General features: G+C 46.8%; 2 protein-coding genes across 9 annotated transcripts in view; one reads left to right on the forward strand and one right to left on the reverse strand.

Moving 5' to 3' along the window:
* Positions 1–663: 663 nt before the first annotated feature.
* Positions 664–25,529, reverse strand: LOC309524182 (ras-related protein Rab-9B). Of its 7 annotated transcripts, XM_082208628.1 has the most exons (3): positions 8,243–8,421; positions 7,058–7,130; positions 664–4,959 (listed from the first exon to the last, which is right to left on the reverse strand). In XM_082208628.1, the coding sequence occupies exon 3, from the start codon at positions 4,940–4,942 to the stop codon at positions 4,337–4,339; it is 606 nt and encodes a 201-aa protein (XP_082064754.1). In that variant the 5' UTR covers positions 4,943–4,959; positions 7,058–7,130; positions 8,243–8,421; the 3' UTR covers positions 664–4,336. The 7 variants fall into 7 exon arrangements, 6 of the variants coding, with proteins under 6 accessions (XP_082064754.1, XP_082064756.1, XP_082064753.1 ...); XM_082208630.1 differs by lacking the exons at positions 7,058–7,130; positions 8,243–8,421 and adding an exon at positions 25,497–25,517; XM_082208627.1 differs by lacking the exon at positions 7,058–7,130.
* The window catches only part of TNMD (tenomodulin), a 37,540-nt gene continuing 20,013 nt past the window's right edge, over positions 8,716–26,242 (forward strand). The window contains exon 1 of one of the 2 annotated variants that reach the window (XM_082208618.1): positions 8,716–8,812. Coding sequence is in view for 1 of the 2 variants with exons in the window: in XM_082208617.1 (XP_082064743.1) it covers positions 26,061–26,108 (48 nt within the window). In the remaining variant the exon portion in view is untranslated. Of the gene's footprint in view, positions 8,813–25,119; positions 26,109–26,242 lie in introns of those variants that run through there. The other variant, XM_082208617.1, reaches the window with a different exon arrangement.

Consider the following 26,242-nt stretch of genomic DNA (forward strand, 5'->3'; position numbering starts at 1 on the left):
AACCCTTCCCAGGAATAAAGGCACAATGGTGCAAACTAGCTGAGTGACAGAGTGACTGCAATGCCTTTTTTGCCTTTGGTCGCTGTGCAGAATGAAGAGGGTTTAGCCAGGAAAAGAGGGTGAGAAGGAGCAGCTGGATGTCACCTTCCAGGTGTGCATTTGCCCTTGAACTGTATTATAGAATCATAGAGGACTCGTATTGACCAAGAGCGCTCCCCTCAGGGCTTCAGGCTGCTAGTCCTTCTCCTTCTGGTTCCTCTCCCTGGGGGTGAAATCCGAAGTGATTTCTCCTTGATCTTATTAAGGCACAAATGCACCTGGAAACTCTTTAGCCCCAAGAGGCAAGATGGGTGACATAAGGAAAGGTAGCAGAATCTTAGGTGTTGCCAGTAGGACCTGTGTCACTTCTGATGGTTCTATAGCCTGCATGGCTCCTCAAGGTGGGTCTCAGTGAGCCAAGCCCCCTCCCATTAGAGGTCTCCGCACAGGGTTTCTAAACACCTGCTGGCAAATTCAAAGGCAGCTTTGCCACACTGCTTGTTTGTGTTAGAGACAAAATGGAAATGATTGTTCCTTTTATTAATACATCCATGTTTTATTGGCTTAAATACATGACAGTTTGGCCTTTTTACATTTCCTAATCCTTTGGAGTGCTGGAGGATAACCAGTCAGGCAGTTGAAGCAAGCAGGTGGGAAGACTGCAAAGGGAAAACTCGCCCTTCGAGGAGGTAACCGGCTGCGCTTTGAAATGAGTCATTGCCAGAAGTCTCCTTTTCATTTTTTTTTTAAAAATGCAGGTCCAACAAACAAAACATTGGCCTGTAACATAAATGTAAGCATCTAGTTCACTACAGGTGCTGCAAGATACATTTCAGGCTTTAAGTGGTGTCATTCTTATGCACCATCCAATTCACTTGGCATGAAGCTCATCTGCCTACATGCATTGACCTCCACCTCCAGGGTCTTCCCTGTGAGACTCAGAACAGCCCCACAGCTACTCATAGAATCATAGAGTTGGAAGGGACCCTGAGGGTCATCTAGTCAAACCCCCTGCAATGCAGGAATATGCAACTGTCCAATACTGGAATTGAACCTGCAACCTTGGGGTTATTAGCACCACGCTCTGACCAACTGAGCTATCCAGGCTTGCTTCCTCCTTTTGCAGATGTAGCCTGGGGGCAGTGCATGTCAAGGGATAGCCCACACGGTCTATGCAAGGACATGCATGGGGTCCTTGCCACTTCAGGTGGCAGTTTTGCTGGCTGGCAGCTGTAAAACACCAACCGGCAGAAAAAGGCAGGCTACCAAGTAGAAAAGAAAGGCAGGTGGTCTTTTAGTGGCCTGCATTTCCCACTCACTACTGGAAGGCATCTGGGGGCTCAGCGCTGCCAGCCAAACCCCACCCCACCCCAAAGTGGCAGCTTTGCCCTTGCAGGCATATTTTTCTGTGGAATGAAGGGTTCCCCTTCCCAGGAGTCCCTGCAGAGGTTGCCCACCTATTGCTCCACATTTCATGGCAGAGTGGCATTAAGCATGGAGAACATCAGATTAACAGCTCTCAAGCGAGCACAGCCTATTAGCACCTAGTGTGAAGTGACCATAACAAGGCCCTTCATGGCCTTAACCCTCAGCACTGAGCTGGGAACTCTGGTGGGGAAATGCTCCCCCCAGGACAGGAGAAGCGGGAAGACATGCATCGCTCTGCTCTGTGACAGCAGAATGGAGGAAATGGGAACTGATGGGAACCCAGCAATGTGCCAGGGGCAAAGTCTCAAGCTGGCTGATTTATGGGTCACAGTTTGGGTTTTGTGTGTGCGCGCACATGTGTGCATTTCTCCACCCTGTTCTACAACCTAACCAAGAGCAGCCCCCAGAAGTTCAAGTGTCGCAGCAGCAGCAGCAGGCATTGGAGATTGCTTGCCTGTGCTCAGGGCGGGGGTATCCCTGTCTCTGGGTGACACAGATCTTGAGCCTTGCTCCAGCCAGAGACATGATTAGCATTTCTGATGCCACACAGTGCAGAGAAACTTGTGGCACCCTCTAAGTGCTCTGAGGCAGCTACTCAATGTCTTTTCCATTTGTGCATTTGTGATGATTTCGAAGAATTGTAGAGTTGTAGAATTGGGGACCCTAAGGGTCATCAGGTCCAATCCCCTGCCATGCAACTTGTGCTCATGATAGTATCAAGGCAGTTATACATAAGCCCACTTTCAATATCCTTAGCACCTACAAAGGTTTTGAAGTAGACACACTGATTTGTTTCCAGTTTATGCGTGGTCTCGTAACTTTCTGTTGGAACTGTGTCACTTTTTATATCCTATTTTGTCCCACTTTGGCTGCACTATAGCCCCTCCAGCAACAATATTGCCATAACATTGGGGAAGCATCGCAGAGGAGCTAATAAAGCAGGATTAGGTGTGGACATTCCAGAATATAGCCACCCCTAATGCACTATTATTGTGTCAAAAACATGTTGCAGAAGACAGTCCAGAGGGGCTGCAATTCCTCATTTGCCATCAACACTTGACAGTCCACCCTGTGCGGGAAGCGACAACAGAAGCTCCATCCAGTGTATGGCTGCCATACGTCCAGATTTTCCCAGACATTACTGGGATTTCAAAGGCTGAATTGACGTTGGGGGGCGGTTCTGAAAGCTGGCGCTTTGGGGTCTTCCTATAAAAAAAAGCCCAACAACTTTCAGGGTGTCCTGGTTTTTACTTTTTAGAAATATGGAAACCCTAATGCAGTGTCAAAACCTAGGCTAGACACATGACGCAGCTGCAGCAAGAGATTGGAAGAGGCGCCTCTACATCTGGGAGCAACAGAGCGATCAAGTGAGGCTGCAGCATTTGCACCTGCAGCTGCACACAGTCCCCCTTGGGCCTTCTTCCTCTTCACGTGACTGCAGTGTGGCCACTTGGGCGTGGCTTGGAGCTAGTGAGCTTCTGTCACAGATGTCTCAGGGAGGGTGAGACACAGTGCTACTTCCCACAACAGGATGGAGAGCAAAAGCAATTGGTTTTCATGGGCAGACAAGAATCTCTGTTTGTGCAGGCTGGACTGTTCTGTTCTGTCTGCAAGCAACTCCCTGCTAACACTCACTTTGCTGCACTGCCAAGCAACAAGCAGGCGACCGTACTCACAACTGAGTGTCGCCCCTCCCAGGCACTGATTCCAGCCCATGAGATTCCCCTCGCAGACCTCCAGCATGTCTTTCCCCCTCCGTCCCCCAAGCATTTGCAGCCTCCTCCCAATCAAGGTCATGGAGGGTTCCTGCGCAGTAAACTTCCCACTCTCTTCTCAGCCCCACCACTTTGGCAGCTATATCCAGAAAGGGTAGCAAGAAGCCAACAGCTGCATTTCCCAGCTTATTGTGGACACCTTGCAACTTTTGCTGCAAACCTTCACTCTCCCTGGAAGCCCCAGCAACAAAGTGCTGAAATAAGGCTGCAGCTGCTTTGCAAGCAGAACTCTGCAGGGCAAAACATCTGGCAGCGGCATCTCCAGTTAAGCAGGTTCCAGGTAGCAATGGCCCCATCCTGGCCTGAGAACCAGGGAGAGCCAATATCGGGACAGACAGAGAAGTATGGGTGCCTACTTTCCTCTAAACAAGGCTTTGGGATTTGCTCATAGAATCATAGAGTTGGAAGGGACCTGAAGTGTCATCTAGCCCAACCCCCTGCAATGCAAGAATCTCAACTAAAGCTCCCGTGACAGACAGTCAGCCAATCTCTGCTTAAAACACCTCCAAGGAAGGAGAATCCACAACCTCCTGAGGGAGACCGTTCTACTAATGAACAGCTCTTACTGTCAGGAAGTCCTTCCTGATGTTTAGTCAGAATCTCCTTTATTGTAACTTGAAACCAATGGTTTGAGTCCTGCTCGCAGGAGCAGGAAAAAGCAAGCTTGCTCCATCTTCCATGTGTCAGCCCTTGGGATGTTTGAAGATGGCTATCATATCTCCTCTCAGTCTCCTCTTATCCAGGCTAAACATACCCAGTTCCCTCAACCGTTCCTCATGAGGCTTAGTTTCCAGACCCTTGATCATCTTGGTTGCCCTCCCCTACACACATTCCAGCTTAAATTGTGGTGCCCAGAACTGGATACAGGACTCCAGGTGTGGTCTGACTAAGGCAGAATAGAGTGGAACTATTACATCCCTTGATCTGGACACTGCTCAGTGGGTTAGGTATGCAATGGTGCAGGAACGAGACCTTCCAGCTGTCCTCTTCTCAAAGCCCTCTGCCTCCCACTCTGACTGCAGCCTGAGGACCCCCACACCTGGCATCTACTGTTCCAGGATGCGCCCTCCCCCTCCCCTCCCCCTTGGCTTCTCTCAGCAGCAGGAAGAGCCTGCCTTGCTACTGGTATGCAGGTCAACCGCATGGCCCAGCACACAGTGCTCCAGCTGCTCCTCCATGGCCAACACCTGCCGCACAGCTTCCTCAAAGGCCACAGCCACGTTGGTGTCGTCCTTGGCACTCGTCTCCAGGTAGGGGTAGTTGCCGTGCTCCATGCACCAGGCCTGGGCCTCTTCAGAGGTCACCTGCCTCTCCAACTTGTCCACCTTGTTGCCCAGAACCACAAAGGGGAAGTGGTCAGGGTCCTTCACGTTGGCATAACAGATGAACTCCTTCTGCCAGTGGCCCAGGTTGTCGAAGCTCTGCCGGTCATCCACACTGAAGGTCAGCAGACAGCAGTCAGCCCCCCGGTAGAAAGGGGTCCGCAGGCTCTTGAAGCGCTCCTGCCCAGCTGTGTCCCAGATCTGGAGCGTCACGAAGCGCCCATCCACCTCCAGGTCCCGGTTGAGGAACTCAACCCCAATGGTGTGGAAGGCCTGCGAGTCAAACTTGTTGGTGACGTAGCGGTTCATGAGGGAGCTCTTCCCAACGCCGCCATCGCCCAGGAGGATCACCTTCAGCAGCAGTGACTTTCCACTCATGGCAGCAGAGGAGAGGTCTAAAGGGAAAAGGCAGCCTCCATTAGAATAGAATCATAGAATCATAGAATCATAGAATCATAGAGTTGGAAGAGACCACAAGGGCCATCGAGTCCAACCCCCTGCCAAGCAGGAAACACCATCAGAGCACTCCTGACATATGGTTGTCAAGCCTCTGCTTAAAGACCTCCAAAGCAGGAGACTCCACCACACTCCTTGGCAGCAAATTCCACTGTCAAACAGCTCTTACTGTCAGGAAGTTCTTCCTAATGTTTAGGTGGAATCTTCTTTCTTGTAGTTTGGATCCATTGCTCCGTGTCCGCTTCTCTAGAGCAGCAGAAAACAACCTTTCTCCCTCCTCTATGTGACATCCTTTTATATATTTGAACATGGCTATCATATCACCCCTTAACCTCCTCTTCTCCAGGCTAAACATGCCCAGCTCCCTTAGCCGTTCCTCATAAGGCATCGTTTTCAGGCCTTTGACCATTTTGGTTGCCCTCCTCTGGACACGTTCCAGTTTGTCAGTGTCCTTCAATTAGTGAGAGGGCAGCTGTTAAGGAGCCCCTGTGTATGTCTCTCTCTTCCACCACAGTAGAGAGAGGAATACTGCCTGCCACTCCTGCACTTACAGTGCCTGCCAGGGGCAGAGGACCTTTTTCAGATTGAGGGCCACAATCCCTGCCAGGCAACTTTCCAAGGGCCGCATGCAAATGAGGGGTGGAGCCAAGGGGGAGAAGCTGGCAGAGCAACAGATGCAAATTTCACCTTTGTGCAGTGGGCCTGTTTCCACACACACACTCACACCTTGCTTTGCTCTCTATCCTCCATCCAGGGAAGAGGCATGGCCAGAGGTCAAGGACACACTCCACACACTAGTGAGAGTTCCAAGGGCCAGACAGAGAGGTACAGAGGGCCGCATTCACCCCCTGGGCTTGAGGTTCTCCACCTCTTTGATACGCCTATTAATTTGTGGGACTCATTGCCACAAGGGGTGGCAGCAGCCGCTGGCTTTGAAGAGGGATTCAATAAATCAACAGATGTGAAAAAGGCCTTTCTATGGCTACCAGCCCATGCGACTGCATGCTGCCTGGAAGGTTTCCACAAGGATTCAGGGATGTCATGTTTCTGCATATCAGTCGTTGGGGGAAGGGACCATTCTGCTTGTGGGTTTGTAGGAATGACTTAGACTGAGTCTGACCACTGACTGGTCCATTGAGTTCTGCCATGACTGACAGCAAGGCTCTTCAGGCTTTCAGGCAGGGGACAATGCCCAGCCCTTCCTAGAGATGCCATCAGGAACAGGCCCTGGGGCCTGCTGCTGAGCTAAAATAAAAAAGCAAATCTGGCTCGCCACTATTCCAACAGAACGCTGAACCAGAAGACAAAAGGCCTCTGATCCAACAGGGCTCCTCCGATGTCCTCAGGGCAAGGGCTGATCTACTATGAAACTAACAAAGTTTAATCCCAGAGGGGCCCCAGAAGCGACCTTTTGGCTTAAAAATTTGGGGTATAGTAGGCCAGATTTGAGTGACACGGCTCAAATTGATTAATTTTCTGTTGCGTATATTTCAACAATCCCAAAGCTTGAGAGCTGTTAGCACAGACGTTTTGTAAAGGTGTGGTGATCTATCATGGAACAACCCCACTGAAGAAGATAACAGTGGTTACGCAGACCTCGCTGCTGCCTGTGAAGTTGAAGCTTCAGGGCCCTCAGAATGTAGGTCTCCCACTGCTTCAGGGATGCCAATTTGAATAAAACATTGGAGGCAGGCAGGTAACTCCCAAGACATTTGAATTGCAACACCAATTCAATTTGGGGGGAGGGGCCAGCCCCCTCAAATACTTTATTTTATTGTGGGGGAGGGCCGAAGGCACCTCACTCCCTAGGAGTTGGCCCCTAAGCTCAGGGCAGAGAGCTAAAGGGTGGCAGGCAGTGTGGTGTTCTCCTAACCACTCCTTCAGTGTAGGCTTGTGGTTTGCAATTGCAGCTTTGGAAACTGGATGACTCTGCAGGGCAGACAGAGGCAGTCTGAAAGTAAGCCGGTTGCCCCATGCCGACAGGGAACACAGCAGTGAGGGCAGAGGGCTGGCTGAGTGCCCCCACCTGCAGCGTACCTGTACTGTGGAGAGAACAGTCCCGCCTCCAGGGCAGCCTGGCCAATGTCACACCTGCGCCTCAGCAGCATCACTGAAAGGCAAGGCAGGTCACTCAGCTTGTTACCATGTGGGGTGGGAGGACAGTTCATGCGTAAGTGTCCCTTTCGCGCCCCACATTGTCTCTTGATGGGCAGACCTGCCACTTTGCAAAAGCCCCCACAAACAGCACAGCATTCTGCTCAGAGAATGAGCAAGCATTTGGTTTTCGGAAACCACAGGCCCTGACATCGCTCTGTCTGTGGCAGTGGCGTAGCATGGGGGTGCAGGGGGGGCCGGCCGCACCAGGCGCAACATCTGGGGGTTAGGGTTAGGGGGCGCAAATCCACGGGTTAGGGGGTGCAAATTACTTGCCTTGCCCTGGGTGCTGACAACCCACGCTACGCCACTGGTCTGTGGGCATGGCTTCACTGCCATTGTGCAGGCTACCCCCCCCCCAAGGGAGAGGGGGCCAGCACTCCCTCCCCCTGCTCCACTCACTCAGAGTGATAGACCTTCTTTTCCCTAAGATGAGCCAGAAAGATTTACTTTATTGTCGTTTTATTTATCAAGGAACCTACCTCTACCTGCTCTCCACTGGAAAGTGGCAGAGTGGGTCATGCTAAGAGCATGAAAATTAAGAGTCTGGATCAGGCCAAGGCCCCCACCCCGCGCAGTCCTGCATCCTGTCCTGACGCAGAGGCCAAGCAGATGCCCTTTAGGAGAAGCCAGCAAACAGGAGCGCTCAGCGGTGGTTTCCAGCAAACAGCATTCAGAAGCATCCCTGCCTCCGGGAGTTTAGATTTTAAAAGGGCGGATCCCTTTGCAAACAGGGCAGGTTGGAGGGGGCAGTGGTGTGCTCGGAAGCGTCTCGGTTATGCCCAATGGGCTAGACCCGAGGGCAGGGATCCCGGGACTCCCTCCCCCCCCCCCCAGCAGAAGCAGCAAGAGGGCCCCGAACCCCCACATTTGGGAGGGAGGGAGGAAGGCGCATCCATCCTCCTCCCCGAAAACCGAACCATCAAACCACCCTCCCTCGGAGAAGACCACCAAGGCCGGGATCTACCTGACCCGCCGGGATCCGCCCATTGCCCACCCCGTCCGGCCTCCCGCAGCAGTGCAAAGGGGGAACTGGATCTTGCCCCGAGGGAGCGCCCAATGACACACCATCTCCCCACGAGGCCTCCACGCAGCGCACCTGCCCGCCGCCGGCCTCGGACGGGTCTCGAACGCGCGGCCCGCGCTGACCAGGAGATCAAAGGCGCATCTGAAGTCGGGCGGGCCGGGCGATTGGGGGGGGGAGGACCCCACCGCGCATGCGCTCACTGCCTGCGGAGACCCGAGCGCGTCTTCCGCCAGCATCACTTCGCTGCTGTGGCCACCAATAGGAAGAGAGCCCGCCTCGCCCCCGCCCGCCCCGCCCCCATGCCGCGACAGGTGTGAAGCAGGTGCGCCGCTGGGGACAACCGTTACCCGGCCGCAGGCAGGCAAAGAGCGCGTGCAAAGAGGCAGTGGGCGCGCGCCCTCTTCTCTGCCAGGTGGGAACAACAGGAAGGGAACACAGTAGCAACTACCTTACGCTAAGGCAGACCAAAAGCCCACCTTAGTTCTGTATCGTCTGTACGGACTAGCAGCAATGGCATCTGGAGGTGACATGTGGGCGGGGTGTAGCTACTACATCTCAGCTTTTGAATAAAATGGCTCTCCTGGATTATCTCACCTGTCCAAGTCACTGGAGTGAGTAAAAATGCCCTATGCCTTATAGTTTTCAAGCCTCATATGGAGTAAAAGATTCCTGTATTACAGGGGTTTAGCTAGATGACCTTGGAGCCCCTTCCAACTCTACAATTCTATTATTATGTACAGCAAACATATTATTATGTTCTCAAACATAATCCTTTCCGGAAGTCTGTTCCAAAACCAAAGCGTTCCCACACCAAGGTGCGCTTTCCCATAGAAAGTAATGCAAAACAGATTATTCTGTTCCAGACTTTGGGGGGGGGGGCACTAAAACAGCAATTTAACATGAATTTTACTATCTAATGAGACCGTTGAGCCATAAAATGAAAGCAGTAATCATTGTACTGTACTATAAAATAAACAAGACAGTACTGTAGATTATAAAAATAAAAAAAGTTATTACTTGCACTGATGATAGTCATTATTGGGTGGGGGGCTTTTATCCATTTCTGCTGTCACACAATCAGCTGAACTGGATTCGACACAGTCACAAAAACAAATTAACCGAAAAAGCCTCCAAAAGGAAAATAAGGAGCAAAACAAAAGCACCAGATACAGTGGTACCTTAGTTCTCGAACTTAATCTGTTCTGGAAGTCCGTTTGGCTTCCGAAATGTTAAAAAACCAAGGTGCGGCTTTTGATTGGTGCAGGTGCCCCAGAAACAATAGCCGACAGCTGTATCAGACATTCGGCTTTTGAAAAATGTTTGAAAACTGGAACACTTACTTCCGGGTTTTCGGTGTTTAGGAACCAAGGGGTTTGAGTACCAATGTAATGTAACAAGAACTAAGGTAAAAATTGATTTTTTAATTTTAAAAATGGAGAAACTATATGATGCAGTTGAAAAAGATTGACAATAGAACCCATGAAGGGGTGGAGGGAAGTTAAAGATTCAGGGAATCCTATATGTTTATGTTTATGGTTAGTATTTGAATATGAATATAAATGTAAATTGCAAAACTGAATAAAAAATGGTTTGTTTTTTTTAAAAAAAAAGACTCAGCTTGACTTGACAAACATTGCACTGAATATCAAAGAATTTTGTTCAACATAACAAGCCCATCCACCACATTAAAATACCCATATTGACTTTCAGTTATATTTTTATTGCATCTTTTATTTCTAAGTGCCTGATGGAAAAATCCACAGAGTGGCTAGTGGATAAAGACATTCTGGCAGCAGAACAAGTGGGATTTAGACCCGGCAGGTCCATGCTAGATCACTGCCTAAAATTACAACACCTTATAGAAAAATATAAGTCAGGAGGGCAGGCCTCACTATATGCAGCCTTTCTTAATCTAAAAGCAGCCTTTGACTCAGTTCCCAGAACAAGACTCTGGGACAAGCTTCGGGCCACTACCATCGATAGAAGGCTAGTATTCAGGTAGCACAGTACACTCAAATACGGCCCTTAGAGTCAAGTGCAGCCAGCTAGGGCACTTAACAGATCCCATCAAAACAGGTTGGCTGGGGAAACTCAGCCAGATGGGTGGGGTATAAATAATAAATTATTATTATTCTTATAGGGTGTTGGGCCCCTTTATTATTTAATTTTTATTTAAATAACCTGGTAACCACTCTCCATAACCTCAACTTCCACCCTCCCAAGTTAGCAAACCGGCACATCACGGCTCTGCTTTACGCAGATGACGTGGTAATACTATCCAGAACCCCCACAGAGCTTAGAAGAGCACTAAGAAAATTAGCTGCCTATTGTGAGACGGAATGCCTCAAAATAAATATCAGAAGACCAAAATTCTTGCTTTTGGGAAAAAAAACCAAAGCTCAGAAACTGGAAACTTCAAGGCCAAAATTTAGAACAAACCCCCAACTACTGCCACTGTTGACAGCCTGTTGCCCCTTCACTCTGCTTCAATGGGTTATGTCACAATCAGATGTTTGTGAGCATGAAAATGCTGTTGGGAGTTTCAGCAATGAAGGCTCAGGCATAACATACTGTTTGAAAGTCTGGATATTTCCTCTTTTTTTATTTAACAAAATTTATATACCGCTTTTATAATTTATATACAAATTACTAGGAGAGTAAGTTAATCATATTCTGTAGTTTATTCACTTATAGGCTAGTTTACATACTTTATTCCTTCTTATACTTCTATCCCACCTTTCCTCCACAGAGCATACACACTTCAGCCTCCACCTTCTCCATTTTATCCTGACAGCAATATTGTGAGCTAGGGCCATAGCTCAGTGGTAGAACAACTGCTTAGCATGCAGAAGGCATCAGGTTCAGTCCCCAGCATCTCCTGGTGGGACTGGGAGCGCTCCCTCTGCACTTTGGAGGCTTCGCGTTGTTATCGCTGAACCCAAGGAGCCTGCATTCGCTCCATAGGACACACACACATTTCCCCTTAATTTTGGAGGGGGAAAAGTGCGTCCTATAGAGCGAAAAATACGGTATATCCAAAACCCATGTAAGGGTGAGAAAAACATAAATTTTACAGCGTGTGACCTATTAAGGGAGAACTAAGAAAAATTCATCATAGATGGTACTTAACACCTGACAGATTGTCAAAAATGAATAAAATGAACAACAATAAATGCTGGAAATGTAATAGGACCAAAGGCACGTTATACCACATGTGGTGGACTTGCTCAAAGATTAAAACCTTTTGGGACATGATCCACGACAAGATAAAAAAAATGATAAGGGCATCACACAGTAAAAAGGCAGAGGCATATCTACTAGGAATTCTTGATAAAGATATCCCAAAGGATAAAACTAACATATTCTTATACGTGACAAAATGTGTTCTCCCTAGCAGAGAGCATGTGTTGAGGTGGGGGATACAAGCCACCCCAGTGTTGCTGGGCGGATTTGTGGAGTGACCCAGGCAGTGAATTGGTTAATTGGGTCGCTGGGAGGAATTGCTTGTTGCCAATTTTGAAGGAGGGGCCAGAGGTTTTAAATATTGGACGCCCAACTTTGGGCGTCCTTTTGACTGCTTGCGCTGGATCACATGGAGCACTTGGACTGTCTGGAGGACAGTGAAGCAATCTTCTCATTGTCTGGTTATATTTTTTTATTTCCCCCTTCATTTTAATCCTCTCTAGTCCCTTAAATAATTTAATTCCCCTTTTCTCCTGTTTGATTTCCCACCCCACCCCATATCCCTGCCCTTTGGGAAGATTCTCCCTGTATCTGTGGCTTGCCTTTTCCAGTAGGGAGAGAGCCCCCGTTAGGGGCTTTCTTTCGCAAAAAGGTTTCCCCCATTTCTCCTGTTGTAAATTGTGGGGCTAGTCAGGGCTGTTCCCAGCTTAGCTGGAATCACTTTCGTTTATAGTATCCCCAAAGGTTGGCTTTATTTTGAGTGTGTGCAGCGCTGTTGGCCAAATTTTAATCTAGCCTTGGGCGGGAGCACTATTTTGAGTTCCTTTAATATTGCTATGTGGCTAAGAGTCTCAAGAGCAGACGCAGGGAGGCCTATTCGGCCTGCACATAACTTCCAAGCCTAAATCGGCTACAGGTAGCAGTTAATGGTTAAGTCTCTTTGACACGTGACTCACTCTCTCTATTAAGAATGTATCTGCTTGCAGGCTCAGTTGCTGCTAATGTATATCTGAGGCAGACAGAGGGCGCCAGAGGCTTTCTGTGCCTCCAATGACTATGAGCACTCTGTGTATGCTCTTGAACTATGCTGTTTCTGAACAAGTTTATTTTCTTCAAGTTTGTTTTGCCCTGATAGTGGCGACTGCCATTTTAGAGACAAGCCATTATGGCTTAGTGGCTAGAGTGCAGGAGTAGGACCTGGGAGACAGGGTTCATATACCCCTCTTAGCCATTGTTATAACAAAACAAAACAAACTGCTAGTTTTGGACTATTCCGTTGCTCAGTAGTTTGGCCCATTTGTGATTAAAGAACTTTGTGTTTTTTGAGGGGGTGCTTCCCTCTAAAAGGGCAAGCAGGGTTACCTGAACAAGCTGTGGGCTACCTCAACTCTGTTATTTCACTGGAAACATTTATGTCTGGCCTAGCAGGTGATCCTAGGGCTTTGCCCTAGAATTCGATGGCCTCTGGCAGCGTTTCTGGCCTGAATAGTGTCCTCATGTGGTGCACGAAACATTGGTTTCACCGGTTCCTTACATTGTTTAGTTTTTTGCAGACTATGACAGGGCCTTTGCAGATGCCTCCAGAGCTTGCCTCTCCTGCAGAGGATGACTTACTAATGCCCTAGGTGCCTTCTTCACAATATTGCTGTCAGGATAAAATGGAGAAGGTGTAGGCTGAAGTGTGTATGCTCTGCGGAGGAAAGGTGGGATAGAAGTATAAGAAGGAAGAAAGTATGTAAACTAGCCTATAAGTGAATAAACTACAGTATATTTTTAACTTACTCTCCTAATAATTTGTATATAAATTATAAACGTGGTTTATAAGTTTTGTTAAATAAAAAAAAGAGGAAATGTTCAGACTTTCAAACAGTATGTTATGCCTGAGCCTTCATTGCTGAAACTCCCAACAGCATTTTCATGCTCACAAACACCTGATGAAGGAACCATTGTGACATAACCCATTCAAGCAGAGTGAAGGGGCAACAGGCTGTCAACAGTGGCAGTAGTTGGGGGCTCCTATCTATTAAAAAGCCATAGAAAGTCTTTTCTTACTGCCTGAGCAATTAATCCCTTATTTAACATTCATAATTGCTGGATCGATTTAACAGGACTGGAGCTAACATTTGCTTGGATTTGGCATCATTGATAGGGAAATGACTGCTGCGTCCTCTGCTTTGAAGTCACCCTGGACTTTGGTCCTCCAGCACCTTCTTCAACATGTCCAACCCATCTAAGAGGCGTATGATACTGGTGTTCCACTGGGTTAGGAAGAAGCCCCTGACAGAGAAGCCGTTCTCTACCATCTCGGCCAGACCTTCTGCCTCTGCACCGGCTTGCAACACTTCTCACATTTCACCCTACTTCACGAGGAGCAAGACACAACCCGCTCTGCTCAGGAGGTCCAGCAGGCGCAAGGTGCTGTGATTACCCAATCTCACCAACCCCAAGTTTTAAAGATCTGTCATTGGCAGCATTGGCCGGAAGAGAGCCCGCAGGCGTGGCAAGCAAAAGAAGACTCCAGCGGGAACAGGAAAAGGGGTGAGGGCTAGGCTAGAGGCAAGAAGGCTCCAAAGCTATTTGCGCGGTGGGATTGCTTTGGAAGATGCCTTCTCACAATCTCTACCCTTGAACCACATAAGGACATAAGAAGTGCCTGCTGGATGAGGCCACATTGGCCTGTTTAGTCCAGCATCCTGTTCTCACAGTGGCCAACCAGAGTCCTGTGGAAACGAGAGCATTCTGTATTCCCTTCCTGCATATTCCAGCAACTACTATTCACAAACGTTACTGCCACTGACTGTGGAAGTAGAGCATAGCCATTGTGCCTAGTGGCCATTGATAGCCTTTCCTGCATAAAACCATCCAAGTTGGTGGCCCTCACAGCTTTCTGTGGGATTGAGCTTCCAGAGGGTAGCTGAGCATGCCTGCTGCAGGAAAAAACAGGCATTAAAAGCACATTTCTCCCAAAGAATCCTGGGAATTGCAGTTTGTAAAGGGTGCTACAAATTGTAGCTATGCGGTAGAAGGGTAATCTACAGTTCCCAGGATTCTTACAGGGGAGAAGCAATAATGCTTTTAATGTATGGTGTGTACACAGCCTCAAATTAGCTCCACCAGCTCTGTAATACTAGAGCAAAGATTATAATGCATATTGTTGTTGTTGTACTTTTATAAATATTATAAAACCCATTCCTGCAAGCCATGTAGTCTGGAATAAACTCAGTCACCCCTCCCATCATTAATTGTTTCTAGTAGGTGGGGAGGGGTGTTGGATTTGCTTCCCTGCCTTGAAGAAAGGCGCAGGTCAGATGTGTGCCCAGACCTGGCCACACTTCGCAAGAGAGGTGTGTTGGTTCAAGGTGGCCACGCTGCCTGCAACTTGCACTCTTTCCTGACGTGTCTTCCCCAAACCCCTTCTTCCAGAGGCTGTGCTGAAGTTTTCCATCACGTGGAATACAAACTCGCGGAACTACCTCGAGGCTCAGGCAGCGGTGGAAACCCTCCTCAAGCATGAGACACCAGAGAGCCTCTTGCAATACGAAGGGATCAAAGCAGCTGTGGAGTCTCTCCTACCATACACGGCACTTCCAGAGGCTGGGCCGGTTACTGCAGGCCTCCATGTTCCTTGATTTCATGTGACAAAACATGAAGTTGCCTGACACCGCCAAGTGGGGTGAGGAGATGGACACGTGATGAGCTTTATTTATTTATTATTAATTTTATTGAGTACAAATTAGAAGAAAACACAAATATACAAAAAAAGGAAAATACATGTAACCAATAGAAAATTAGAAAACATTTTACTTCTTCTGATATTTACAATTATTTGCACCTCTAAAAAACAATATTCACAATAAAGAAAAGAAATGAAAGGTAAAATATAAAAGAAAAGAACAAGAAGATAAAGAAAAGGAAGAATTAAGATCAAGAATGAGATTTTAAAAAGTAGATAAGTATTCACTATACACAGCCATTTCCAATTTATATTTATGTTCAATTATGTATTTTCATCATATCCTTATCTATCTTAATTAAAATATTTTTAAAAGACTTCCACTGTTTGCCTCACACGTTTTTGGTAGTCCATTTGTCAAAACCTCTATTCTTCATATTCTTCCTTTGGGTCTCCTTAATGTCTCGCTTCGTATTTTTTATATTACTCACAAGATTATTCTAAACACAACCAGATTTTAGTAGCCGAGCCCTGGTTCCGCGCTCTGGAGGCTTCGCGTTGCTTTCGCTGAAGCCTGGAGAGCGAGAGGTGTTGCTGCACACTGACCCTTCTCACTCCCCAGGCTTCAGGGATAACCGCCTGAAGCCTTCGGAGCGCAGCGCGAGTTCCCTCCATGTTCCAGAGGCTTCAGGTTCCTTTCGCTGAAGCCAGGAGAGTCTTGCTCTCCCGACTTCAGCAAAAGGAACTCGAAGCCTGCGGAGCGCAACAGGAACTCGCGCTGCGCTCCAAAGGCTTCAGGGATGGCTGCCTGAAGCCTTCGGAGCACTGTGTGAGTTCCCGCTGCGCTCCAAAGGCTTCGGGTTCAGCAAAAGGAATCCGAAGCCTGCGGAGCGCAGCAGGAACTTGCGCTGCACTCTGCAGGCTTCAGGGATCTTTGAGGCTGGCGGTGGGGGAATGCAGCACTTCCGCCCACTGCCAGCCCCACAAGCTCAGGGGGCAGTGGGAAGGTGGCGCGCAGCCTTTGCGTTGCTCCCCGACCTGGTCTTTGAGGCTGGCGGTGGGGGAAATCTGCGCTTCCCCCCAACACCAGCCCCACAAGCTCAAGGGGCAGCGGGAAGGCAGGGCGCAGAAAAGGGTGTGTGGCTCCTGTGGGCTTTTGCGGGAGGTGGGGGTATTACCATAGCCGCGCACAGCCTCTCCCGGCTGGAGAGGTGGCGCGCGGCTATGGCAGCAGCCTCTTTAGCCGCGCGCCACCTCACCAGCTGGGAGAGCGCGCGCAGGGCTAAAGAAGCCATAGCCCTGGGCTTCCCCGGCAGCCCCGAGAAGTTCGCGGAGCAATGGGAAGGCTGCGCGCCTTTCCGCTGCTCCCCGACCTGCTCTTTGGGGCTGGCGGGCTTCCCCCCGCCAGCCCCAAAGAGCAGGTCGAAAGGAACCTGAAGCCTGGAGAGCGAGAGGGGTCGGTGCCTGAAGGCGGCTGAACGTACCTTGAACGGCACCTTGTTTTAGAGGGGGGAAACGGGGGGGATTCTCCCCCTCTCTGCACAGCGCCTCCTGCCGCTTCGCTGAAGTCGCACTGGGCAAAGAGGGGGAGAATTTTTTTTTCTTGTTCTTCCCCCCTCTAAAACATGGTGCGTCCTATGGTCGGGTGCGTCCTATAGAGCGAAAAATACGGTATCTCTATTTCCTCACATCCAGAAACGCAAGAAGGGCTTTCACTCTTGCTAGAAGCTCAGCCTTGCCCTCACCGGTTCTGGAAGGCTCCTATAGAAGAGTCCCTTACCCACAGAGACTTTGAGCCTGCCCATTAGGGGAAATAGGAAGCCCTGAACATGTATTTTTTAGATGTCCTTCTTATGCTGAGATTCGTAGAGACACCATTGATCCTTTGTTGAAGAGGCTCGCCAATCTTTCAGACAAGTCTAAACTTAATTCTCTCCTCTTAGGCAAAGATCACAAGACGACCTGGCTGGTAGCCAGATTCTGCGCCCAGATTTGTAGGCACAGATCATCCTCTAGAATAAAATAGCTAACTAGGGAAGAGCTGAAGTCGCCCTTTGGGGCGCCTCAGGGTCAATTTTTATGGTAGCCCAAATCTCAGTTGTACGGGTGTATGTATATACTGTATCTCAATTTTAACTCACGAGCTATTGCTGCAATCTGCTCTAATTGTATATTTTATCTTAATGAACACTGTTTTTATTGTGTTATGTGAACTGGTCTTTGACAGTAATAAATTATCTATTTCTAAGTGTATTTTAATCGTATTAAAATTTGAACTGCATGTGATTTTTTTAAATAAAAAAAATAAGTTGGCATCTAGCACTGCACATGACAGCTGTTAAACAACAGGCATTAAGTTCTCCTCCAAGGCCCTCAACAATTTTCAAGTGGTTCGGGGCAGTGAGGAATTTGGCAACCACCACCCTGGGTATTAATTTGGTTGTCCAGCATTTTCTCCCCACCCCACACTCCCTGCCTGTCCTAACAAATTATTTCATACTATAATAATTCTTTCACAACTTTTACTCCGATTCTTTCTGACAACTTATCAAAAGATGCCCTTCTTTCTCCACATATTCTTTTCCGCAGCGGCACCCTTTAAGCCAATTTATCCTCTTTCCCTTTAGTATATATCTCTCTAAACTTCCCCATTAAATAAATGTTTTAAAAGGAAGACATTTTCTTTGGCACTTGCAACATCTATCTGCTTCATTTCAAACACTTAAGAGAGAGAGAGAGAAACTGATATTTATTGCCGGATTTGAGAACGTTCCTCTGCTTGTGTTTCAAGAAGATGGACTTTTTTCCATTTGCTCTGCTTCCTGCTCAGTTTGACCTGGTTCTCAGTTTTTAATGATGGGGCTCAAACAAGTTTCTGGCCACAGCAACCTTCACAGGATTTCTCTGGATCACTTCTCGTTTGATCATCGCTGCCCATATTAACAAGCTTGTCTGTTATCTCGGAATTCAGTTACACTGGCTTAGATCAGCTGTATGTCCTTCGGATCACCGTTTTTATTTTTATTACACTCAACGACTGAAGATGAATTTGGAAATTGGCAATATTAACTCCAGAGATGCCAGCCTAGATTCTGCCAGTCTTTCACTTTGGTGATAGGGGCCTTTTGGTTTATGATGCTCTATAAAACATTGTATACAATGATGGTGGCGCTTTTTAACAGCTCTGGTTGACTTTACCATTAGGCAGGGTGATTTCGCTCCTTTACACAGCAGTTTCTTGGAGACCAGTACATTAAAGGAAAGGCAAAAAAATAGCCAGTTATATAGAACTCAATCCTAAGCAAGTCTATGGGGCTTCCTCTCCAGAATGGGCTCATCCAAACTTCTGTTTCCCCCACTGCTTTCTCCCAGGAAAACCTGTGGTTCAGCCCTGAATTGGAACAAACAGCAATAGGGATTTATTTATTTATGCAGATTGTGCTTTGTTCCAATATAGCACTAAATAGCAGGTTTTCTGAGCGGAAGCTGTGCAAAGACAAAACTGCTTGGACCCATGCCTGACAAGCATGGGACAAACAGAAAACTGCTCAGACTTGTGTTTTCTAGGCACAAGACAAATGGAAGTGTGGATGATCCCTAAGTTTATTTAAGATTTGCAGCCTTCATTTGCTTGTATTTTTGCCACCCCAAAGAGGAGGGCCGTTAGGGATTTTCTGCACCCCAGAGGCTTCAGTAAAGAACTACAAGAGTCAGAAGCAATTTGAATGCCACAAAAACTGTTTGGGGTTTGCAAATCCCTCTGTCTCCAGTTGCCTGACATGCTCCTTAGCTTGGGAAGAACCATATTTGAAGGCAGCAGATCCATGTCTTCAAACAAGGGTCACCAAACAACTGTTGTTGTTAAGGAAGTGCAATAATAAGCAAAGTGGGGAGGGAACCCCACCAACTGTGGGTTGGAGAAGGTTGCTGCAATGTTCCTGTCCTCCCTATCCTGTGACTTCTTTTAAAAAAATTGTTGTTGTTTAGTCGTGTCCGACTCTTCGTGACCCCATGAAGCAGAGCACGCCAGGCACTCCTGTCTTCCACTGCCTCCCGCAGTTTGGTCAAAAGAGTTTGGATTTGATATCCTGCTTTAGCACTACCCGAAGGAGTCTAAAAGCGGCTCACAACCTCCTTCCTTTCTTCCCTCACAATAAACACTCTGTGAGGTGAGTGAGGCTGAGACATTTCAGAGAAGCGTGACTAGCCCAAGGTCACCCAGCAGCTGCAGGTGGAGGAGCGGAGACGCGAACCCGGTTCCCCAGATTACGAGACTACCGCTCTTAACCACTACACCACACTGGCTCTCTTTTTTTAAAAAAAATAGTTTTTATTAAATAATTTTCATAGTCAACAAAGTTACATACAACTTTCTACAGGTCAGCTGCATTTGGTGTGAGACCCTGCTGTCATACATATTGTGAGATTGGAGGGTGGAGAGGATTGGGGGGCGAAGAGGGAGAAAGAAGGTGGGTAATGAGCTTTCATTCTTTGCTTAGTATATGTGCAGAGGCTTTGTGTCGGCGTTGCGAGGGTAGGCTCTTCATTTGTCTGTCTGTCTGATTTTGTTGGTGGTACTAGAAGTTGGAGAGCCCATAGCATGGTTGGTTGCATTTAGTTGATTGTAGTGAATTTTGTTTGTATGCATGTGAGGACCTTTTGCCCTGCCCTGATTGTGTCAGAAGGCATGATAAATGCCTGTGAGTGACAGCTGGTGAGGACTCCAGCAGCTTGGATAGTGCCAAGCAGACTACCTGTTCTAACAACTCAAACAAGGCATTTTCTCCAGTCTTGGGCCTAACCTCTCCCAGCCCCCTCCTTCATCTTTGCCTGTGCTGGCAAGCAAGCAAGCAAGCACCAAGAAGCATGAAACACCAAGCCACTCTGCTCTTCAGCAGAGTCTGGTGCAAGCATCGTTGTTTTGGGAGTCTCTGGATCAAGGGGGTCCCTGCTGATGGGCACTGTGGATGGATCTGAGCTCAGTGCCTCCATAGCTTGCCCCACAAGTCTTCATGATCCAGCTAGCTCTGCTGCCTCTGTGTCAGAGTCAAGGCTGCTGCTGGTAGAAATGGTTAATTTCCTACCCACCACTTTTCTCTTACAGACTGAGGGAGAGGGCAAGAGGAGCAGTAGGCAAGGGATGGGCTAAGCAAAACACTCTCTTCTGCTGCTTTTCTGTATTAATTGCCCCCTCTCAAATGCTGTAATGGCAGGCATTCAGCAGTAAGATGGCCAGAGATGGAGAACAATCGTGTTCCTTTAAATCTTCTGATGCAGCTGAAGACAAGGCAGACCATTTAGCTGCAAATGCTGATGTGGTGGAAAACAGCTTTTTGACAACATTATGAGCTGCGCTAATGATCTCAGTGCTGAAAAGTTTCTCACAGTTACTTAAGTGGAAGAGTTAACCCCTGCCTTTGATTCTGGACTTTAACCCACAAAATGTCCTCCTGAAAATTCTGGGTCCAAATCTGAACACACACACGGCACAACAGACAACAACATAGGTGGAGAACAGGCTCATCAAAGTATTGCTGCCCACTTTCTGCTTTTCCTACACAGGAAGGAAAATGAACATGTATTCGTGTTTTGCTCAAGTACAGGCTTGCCATACGTCAGGAAAATTCCCAACATATCCTGGTTTTGGGGTATACAAATGGTGTCAGGGGGGAATTTTGTCAGGAAAAACCTGGATGTATGGCAACACAATAGAAAAAGCAGCGGAAACAACTCAAAAAGCTTTAAATCACTATTTTGGGATTAGGTTTGTGGTTTCCTTAAAAAGCTTTGTAGAATTTTACATTTTGAGTCAAATTCGCTACTCAAAAACCCTACTCAACTATTAATTGTAAACCCATCAGGACAGGGAACTGCCTTCTTGTTTCTCTCTAAAATAGTGTTGATAACGGAGGACAAATGGATTAGTTGACAGTGAAATTCTATGCATGCTTATTCAGAAGGCATCATCATCATCAAACAACAACAACAATAACAATAATTTATTATATCTACCCCGCCCATCTGGCTGGGGTTTCCCCAGCCACTCTGGGCGGCTTCCAACAGAATATTAAAATATTAAAATACAATAGTCTATTAAACATTAAAAGCTTCCCTAAACAGGGCTGCCTTCAGATGTCTTCTAAAAGTCTGGTATAGTAGTTGTTTTTCTCTTTGACATTTGGTGGGAGGGCGTTCCACAGGGCAGGTGCCACTGTCAAGAAGGCCCTCTGCCTGGTTCCCTGTAACTTGGCTTCTCACAGCAAGGGAACCACCAGAAGGCCCTCAGAGCCGAACCTCAGTGTCTGGGCAGAATGATGGGGGTGGAGACACTCCTTCAGGTGTTCAAGGGGACCTATTCCACTTGGGTTGGAGCCTTACTTTCATATTATATATGTGGACATGTTTTATGTTTTTAGTATTTGATGTTCTGTTAAAACAATCAAAGTGACTTGCAATAAAATAAGAAAATCTATCAGAATAGAAATGCGTCATTAACAACAATATATTAGCAGCACATAAAATATTAATGGATAGCATTATAGAACTAAATGCTCATACAGATAGCATTAAAAGGGAAAAAATACCCCTAATAATGTGGTGGTGGTGGTGGTGTTAAAAACATATAACAACAATAGTAGTAATTTCATTAATTTGCATTTCGTATAACACAGTTGTTAAAAGTTTTTAAAATGGCAGATTATATATTAAAAACTAACCTGGTTAAAAAAAAACAAACAAACTTTGCTAATCCACTAAAGAGGGAGCTTAGCAGATCTTACCTGGGAGGAAACTCCAGTCTTGGTGCCACAAGGAGGGGGGGGGGAGAGAAGGGTGTAAACAAATCTATAATTATCATACAGAAAAATAACATCCTTCCAGCTGCCTTCTTCAGCTCAGCAGGCTTGCTGCAAAATTCATTATTGGATGTTGCATTCACAGTCACCTTTATCGTTTGCTGCATTTACAATAATTAGACCTATAAACACTGATTTATAAAAATGACAAACAAGAGTCCCCAGTAAGGAAGAAACATGAGTTCTCTTTATGGCTCAGCACTTCACAGAAGCCACACACACCAGACCGAGAGCAGTCATGTTATTTTATGGTTAAATTAAAGGATCTCTCCTCCTGTGGCCTTTCATTCAGCTGCTGTCAGCCACTCTAAAGGGAGACCAGGCATCCCAGATAACAGGAAGTACTAATTCTGTTTTTTCACATCTTAATTTCTCTCTCATGGATGCCTAAGCAAGAGGGATAGTAAAACAACAAGAGACCTGTGAGGGGTGTTTCTGTGACCAAAGCAAAACTGTCATACTTCCTTGTTATTTTTGCAATTGCCAGGAGGTGTAATACTTGTAATGCAATCTCATTATATTTATCATACTGATTTTTCAATCTATATGTTGTTATATTTGCTATTAAGTTGTTGCTTTATTATGTTATTATTACATTATTCTCATGACAGTTGCTTTTGATATGTATTCCTGCCTTCTTTGGCCTCCCCCACTTGAGATTTCCCCCACCCCACCCCCCCAGACATAGAGACATACTTAGTGATAAACCTGTTCTATTGGTGAAATTTTTTGCACCAGTGGAACACTGCTGAGCAACAGAAGGCATGAGCAGGCTGTTGGTACCATTGCTGTGAAATAGATTGTGTCATCTGTTGCGCAATGGGTTTCTGCTGGTGCAGCTGTTGGATGGGATGCCTCTGTTGTTCAACATTAAAATTCACTTTCTGGTAGCGCAAGAAAGAGCCCATGTTCCAATGGATAGAGAAGGCTGGATACGGCCCATTGCCTCCTGCAGCTCTTCCTTATAAATAACTCACTCCAGTCACATGTTTCATTAGTACTGGTAACACTTGTTAGGAGTAAAGTGATCTGTTGCTGTTTCTTTGTCCTGGACTTATTTCTCCGCTGAGCTTATGCTTCTGGGGAAACAGGGGTCCTGGTTCAATGGCAGGGAACCTGTCCAAGTCCCAGGAAGATCCCCTACTTGTCATTGTTAATAATCCTGGGATACATGAGCAAATAAGGGATGCGGGTTGCGCTGTGGGTTAAACCACTGAGCCTAGGACTTGTTGATCAGAAGGTTGGCGGTTCAAATCCCCGCAACAGGGTGAGCTCCTGTTGCTCAGTCCCTGCTCCTGCCAACCTAGCAGTTTGAAAGCAGGTCAAAGTGCAAGTAGATAAATAGGTACCACTCCAGCGGGAAGGTAAACGGCGTTTCTGTGTGCTGCTCTGGTTCACCAGAAGCAGCTTAGTCATGCTGACCACATAACCTGGAAGCTGTACACAGGCTCCCTTGGCCAATAAAGCGAGATGAACTCCGCAACCCCAGAGTCGGTCACGAATGGACGTAATGGTCAGGGATCCCTTTACCTTTTACTTAGATGAGCAGATAGTCTTGGGGCAAAACTGCAGTCTTTCCCAGGCTTACCGGGAGATGCCAGGGATTGAACCTGTGACCTTCTGCATGCAAAGGAGATGCTCTGCCACTGAGCAACAGACCGTTCCCAAGAGCTCTTGCAAATGCTGCCCCATATAATTCCACCTTGGAGCCAAAAGAGTGTCCTCCCCCCCCCGTCCCCCTCTGTTATTGCAATGTGTATTGATTCAACAAATGGCAACATTGAACACCAACCAAGGAAGTACTGCAAGTGGTCAGGTGTCATTTCAGTGGGAAACAGGAGTGTCTGGCGTGCTCTGGTCCATGGGGTCACGAAGAGTCGGACACGACTAAACAACAATGCAGTCTTACCCTTCACCTGAAGAGAAAACACTTGCTTTCTCTTCCACTAGAGAACACTAGATGGCAGCATCATTGTTCCTGTCAAGAGTTCTCCTGTCTTGTTCCGCTATTATTCCAGGATGCAGAAAAACAATACTGTAATCAATTTTAAAGTGTCCCATCCTTTAGGTAACCCCCAAGCCGCTGTTTATAAGGGATATCATTAACATGCTATTGCTTTCTTGAGATAATGGATATTGATATCCCTTAATAAACACAAATTCAAAACCCACAGTGGAGCAATACATTTATTAAGGTTAATCAAAAAGTCACAAAAAAGCAAGCAAGGTTTTGAGTTATTGGCCTAAAGGTGACATAATAGCAGAAATAGACTGCATTTTGTAGCCATGTAAGCTGCATTTAGACTCAGTTCCAAGATAGAGACTGAAGGCGTACTGGATTAGTCTCTGCTAAATTCTGCAGGTATCAAGTTACACCTCAGTATTCTGAGACAAAGGAGTGATCCCTGTTTCCAAAAACACAAAGCTGGATGGGATAGGTCAATCTGTCAATTTTGGCTCCTCTCAGTTTCTCATATTTCCAGCCTTTATTCCAGTTCTCCACATTTCTGCATCAGTTTGCATTAAATAAATAAATAAATAAATAAATAAGCATATTATATTTTGCATGCTGTTGCCACTATAAATCACATCAGAACTGCTTCTGGCAGTGTAAAGTGATGCATAAATTGAATAAACAATTGAACTTATTATTTTATTTTTTAAAAATCATTGGAAAAAACCACCCTTTTAATTTAGTGCATATACTAACAATTCTGCCTCGCTTTTATTTCCAAACCAAGGGACTCAAAGCTGCTAACAGAAAAAAAGGAAAGCAACAATCCCCATATAAAAAGCAGTTCATACCAAATTAAAAATAGAATCATGGAATTATAGAACTGTAGATTTGGAAGGGAACCCCAAGGGTCATCTAATCCAACCCCCTGCGATGCAGGAACCTCAGCTAGATCATACAGGATAGAAGAACTTGGAATGGCAAAGCAACAACTCCTAATTCAAACATCAACATAGTTAAAGGCTTGCAGAAAAAGAAAAATATTCAGACAATTGCGGAACACAAATAATAAAGAGGAAAATAACCAAGGAACCTGTGTGGCCCTTCAGATGTTGTTGGACTGCAACTCCCATCATCCTCGACCATTGGCCTGGCTGGCTGAGGCTGATGGGAGTTGGAGTCCAACAGCATCGGGGAAGGCCCTGTCTCACTCATTCTCAGCTTAGGTTATCTTCTTCTTTCTTTCTTGTGTTCTGACATTGTTTGAATACTCTTCATCCTCCAAAGAATCCTGGGAGTTTGTTAAGGGCGCTACGCCCAGGGAGGCGTAGCTCAGGGAGGGAACTGTAGCTCTGTGATTTGGGTGACTTTGTCCCATCCGTATATTTGAGGGCTTTGTTTGAAGGAAACTCGGAGCGTTGTAATTAGCCTCAAAATAGTTTTCGATAACTTCAAGGAGTTTTGGATGGCTTCAGCAGGATTTCAGAGGGGCTTTAGAAGAGCCTCAAAGGAAGGGAGGGTGTTTAAAATGCTGTCCGGTGACTCCTGGAGTCCTTATCTGGCTGGGATATAAGCTTGTTTTCCGGGAGTGTGTCTTTCCCTCTTATTAATTTTTAAAAGCTCCTACTCACTTTGCTGAGGCTCACAGAATCAGGCTCATTTGCATCAGGCGCCACCTTCTTTCGGACAAACTACAGCTCCCAGGATTCTTTTGGGGGAAACCATGTGCTGTAAATGAGCATGGTGTGTGTAGATGTGACTTCAGTCAGCACAGGAAAGAAACTAGTGGTCACCAAGGGAGGAGCAAAATGATACCCATTTTCAGCAGGTGATAAAGGGTAATTTTGCAAGCATTTCCAGTTCAGAGAGAAAACCAACACATGGCCTCTGTGGTCTCAGTTTCAATGCGCAAGCCACACACACTCACACACACCCAACATACACTCTTAACCCTATGCCAGCATCAGCATGGGAACTCGCAGCCTTCGTGTACTCCCACCGCTCCCACCCTATGAGATTCCACACACTGGAAAAAGTACCATTTACTACGATCACTTTGAGCCAGGGAAAGAGGGAGTTATTCCTCCCCGACACACCCATGTGAGGCAAAGCATCGTGTGGCTCCACCTCAGCCCCAGAGGTCTCCATCTTTCTCTGCATGCAGAAGGAAATTTCACGCAGAGGGAGGAAACACCATGGCGAAAGATCCCCAGGAGATCTCTGAGGAATTCTATGTCCAAGATGTAGGTTGATTGCTTTGTTATCCTTTTTACAGGGTGGGTTAGTGAATGCCTTCAATTACTTGCTAAGATCTGTCATTCTGTCTTTCAAAGCATGCATGCCCAGCACATTATAGCTTGCCTCGACAACTGACTTT

This window comes from Podarcis vaucheri (genome assembly GCF_965113315.1).
Source record: "Podarcis vaucheri genome assembly, chromosome: Z".
NCBI classification, from domain to species: Eukaryota; Metazoa; Chordata; class Lepidosauria; order Squamata; family Lacertidae; genus Podarcis; species Podarcis vaucheri.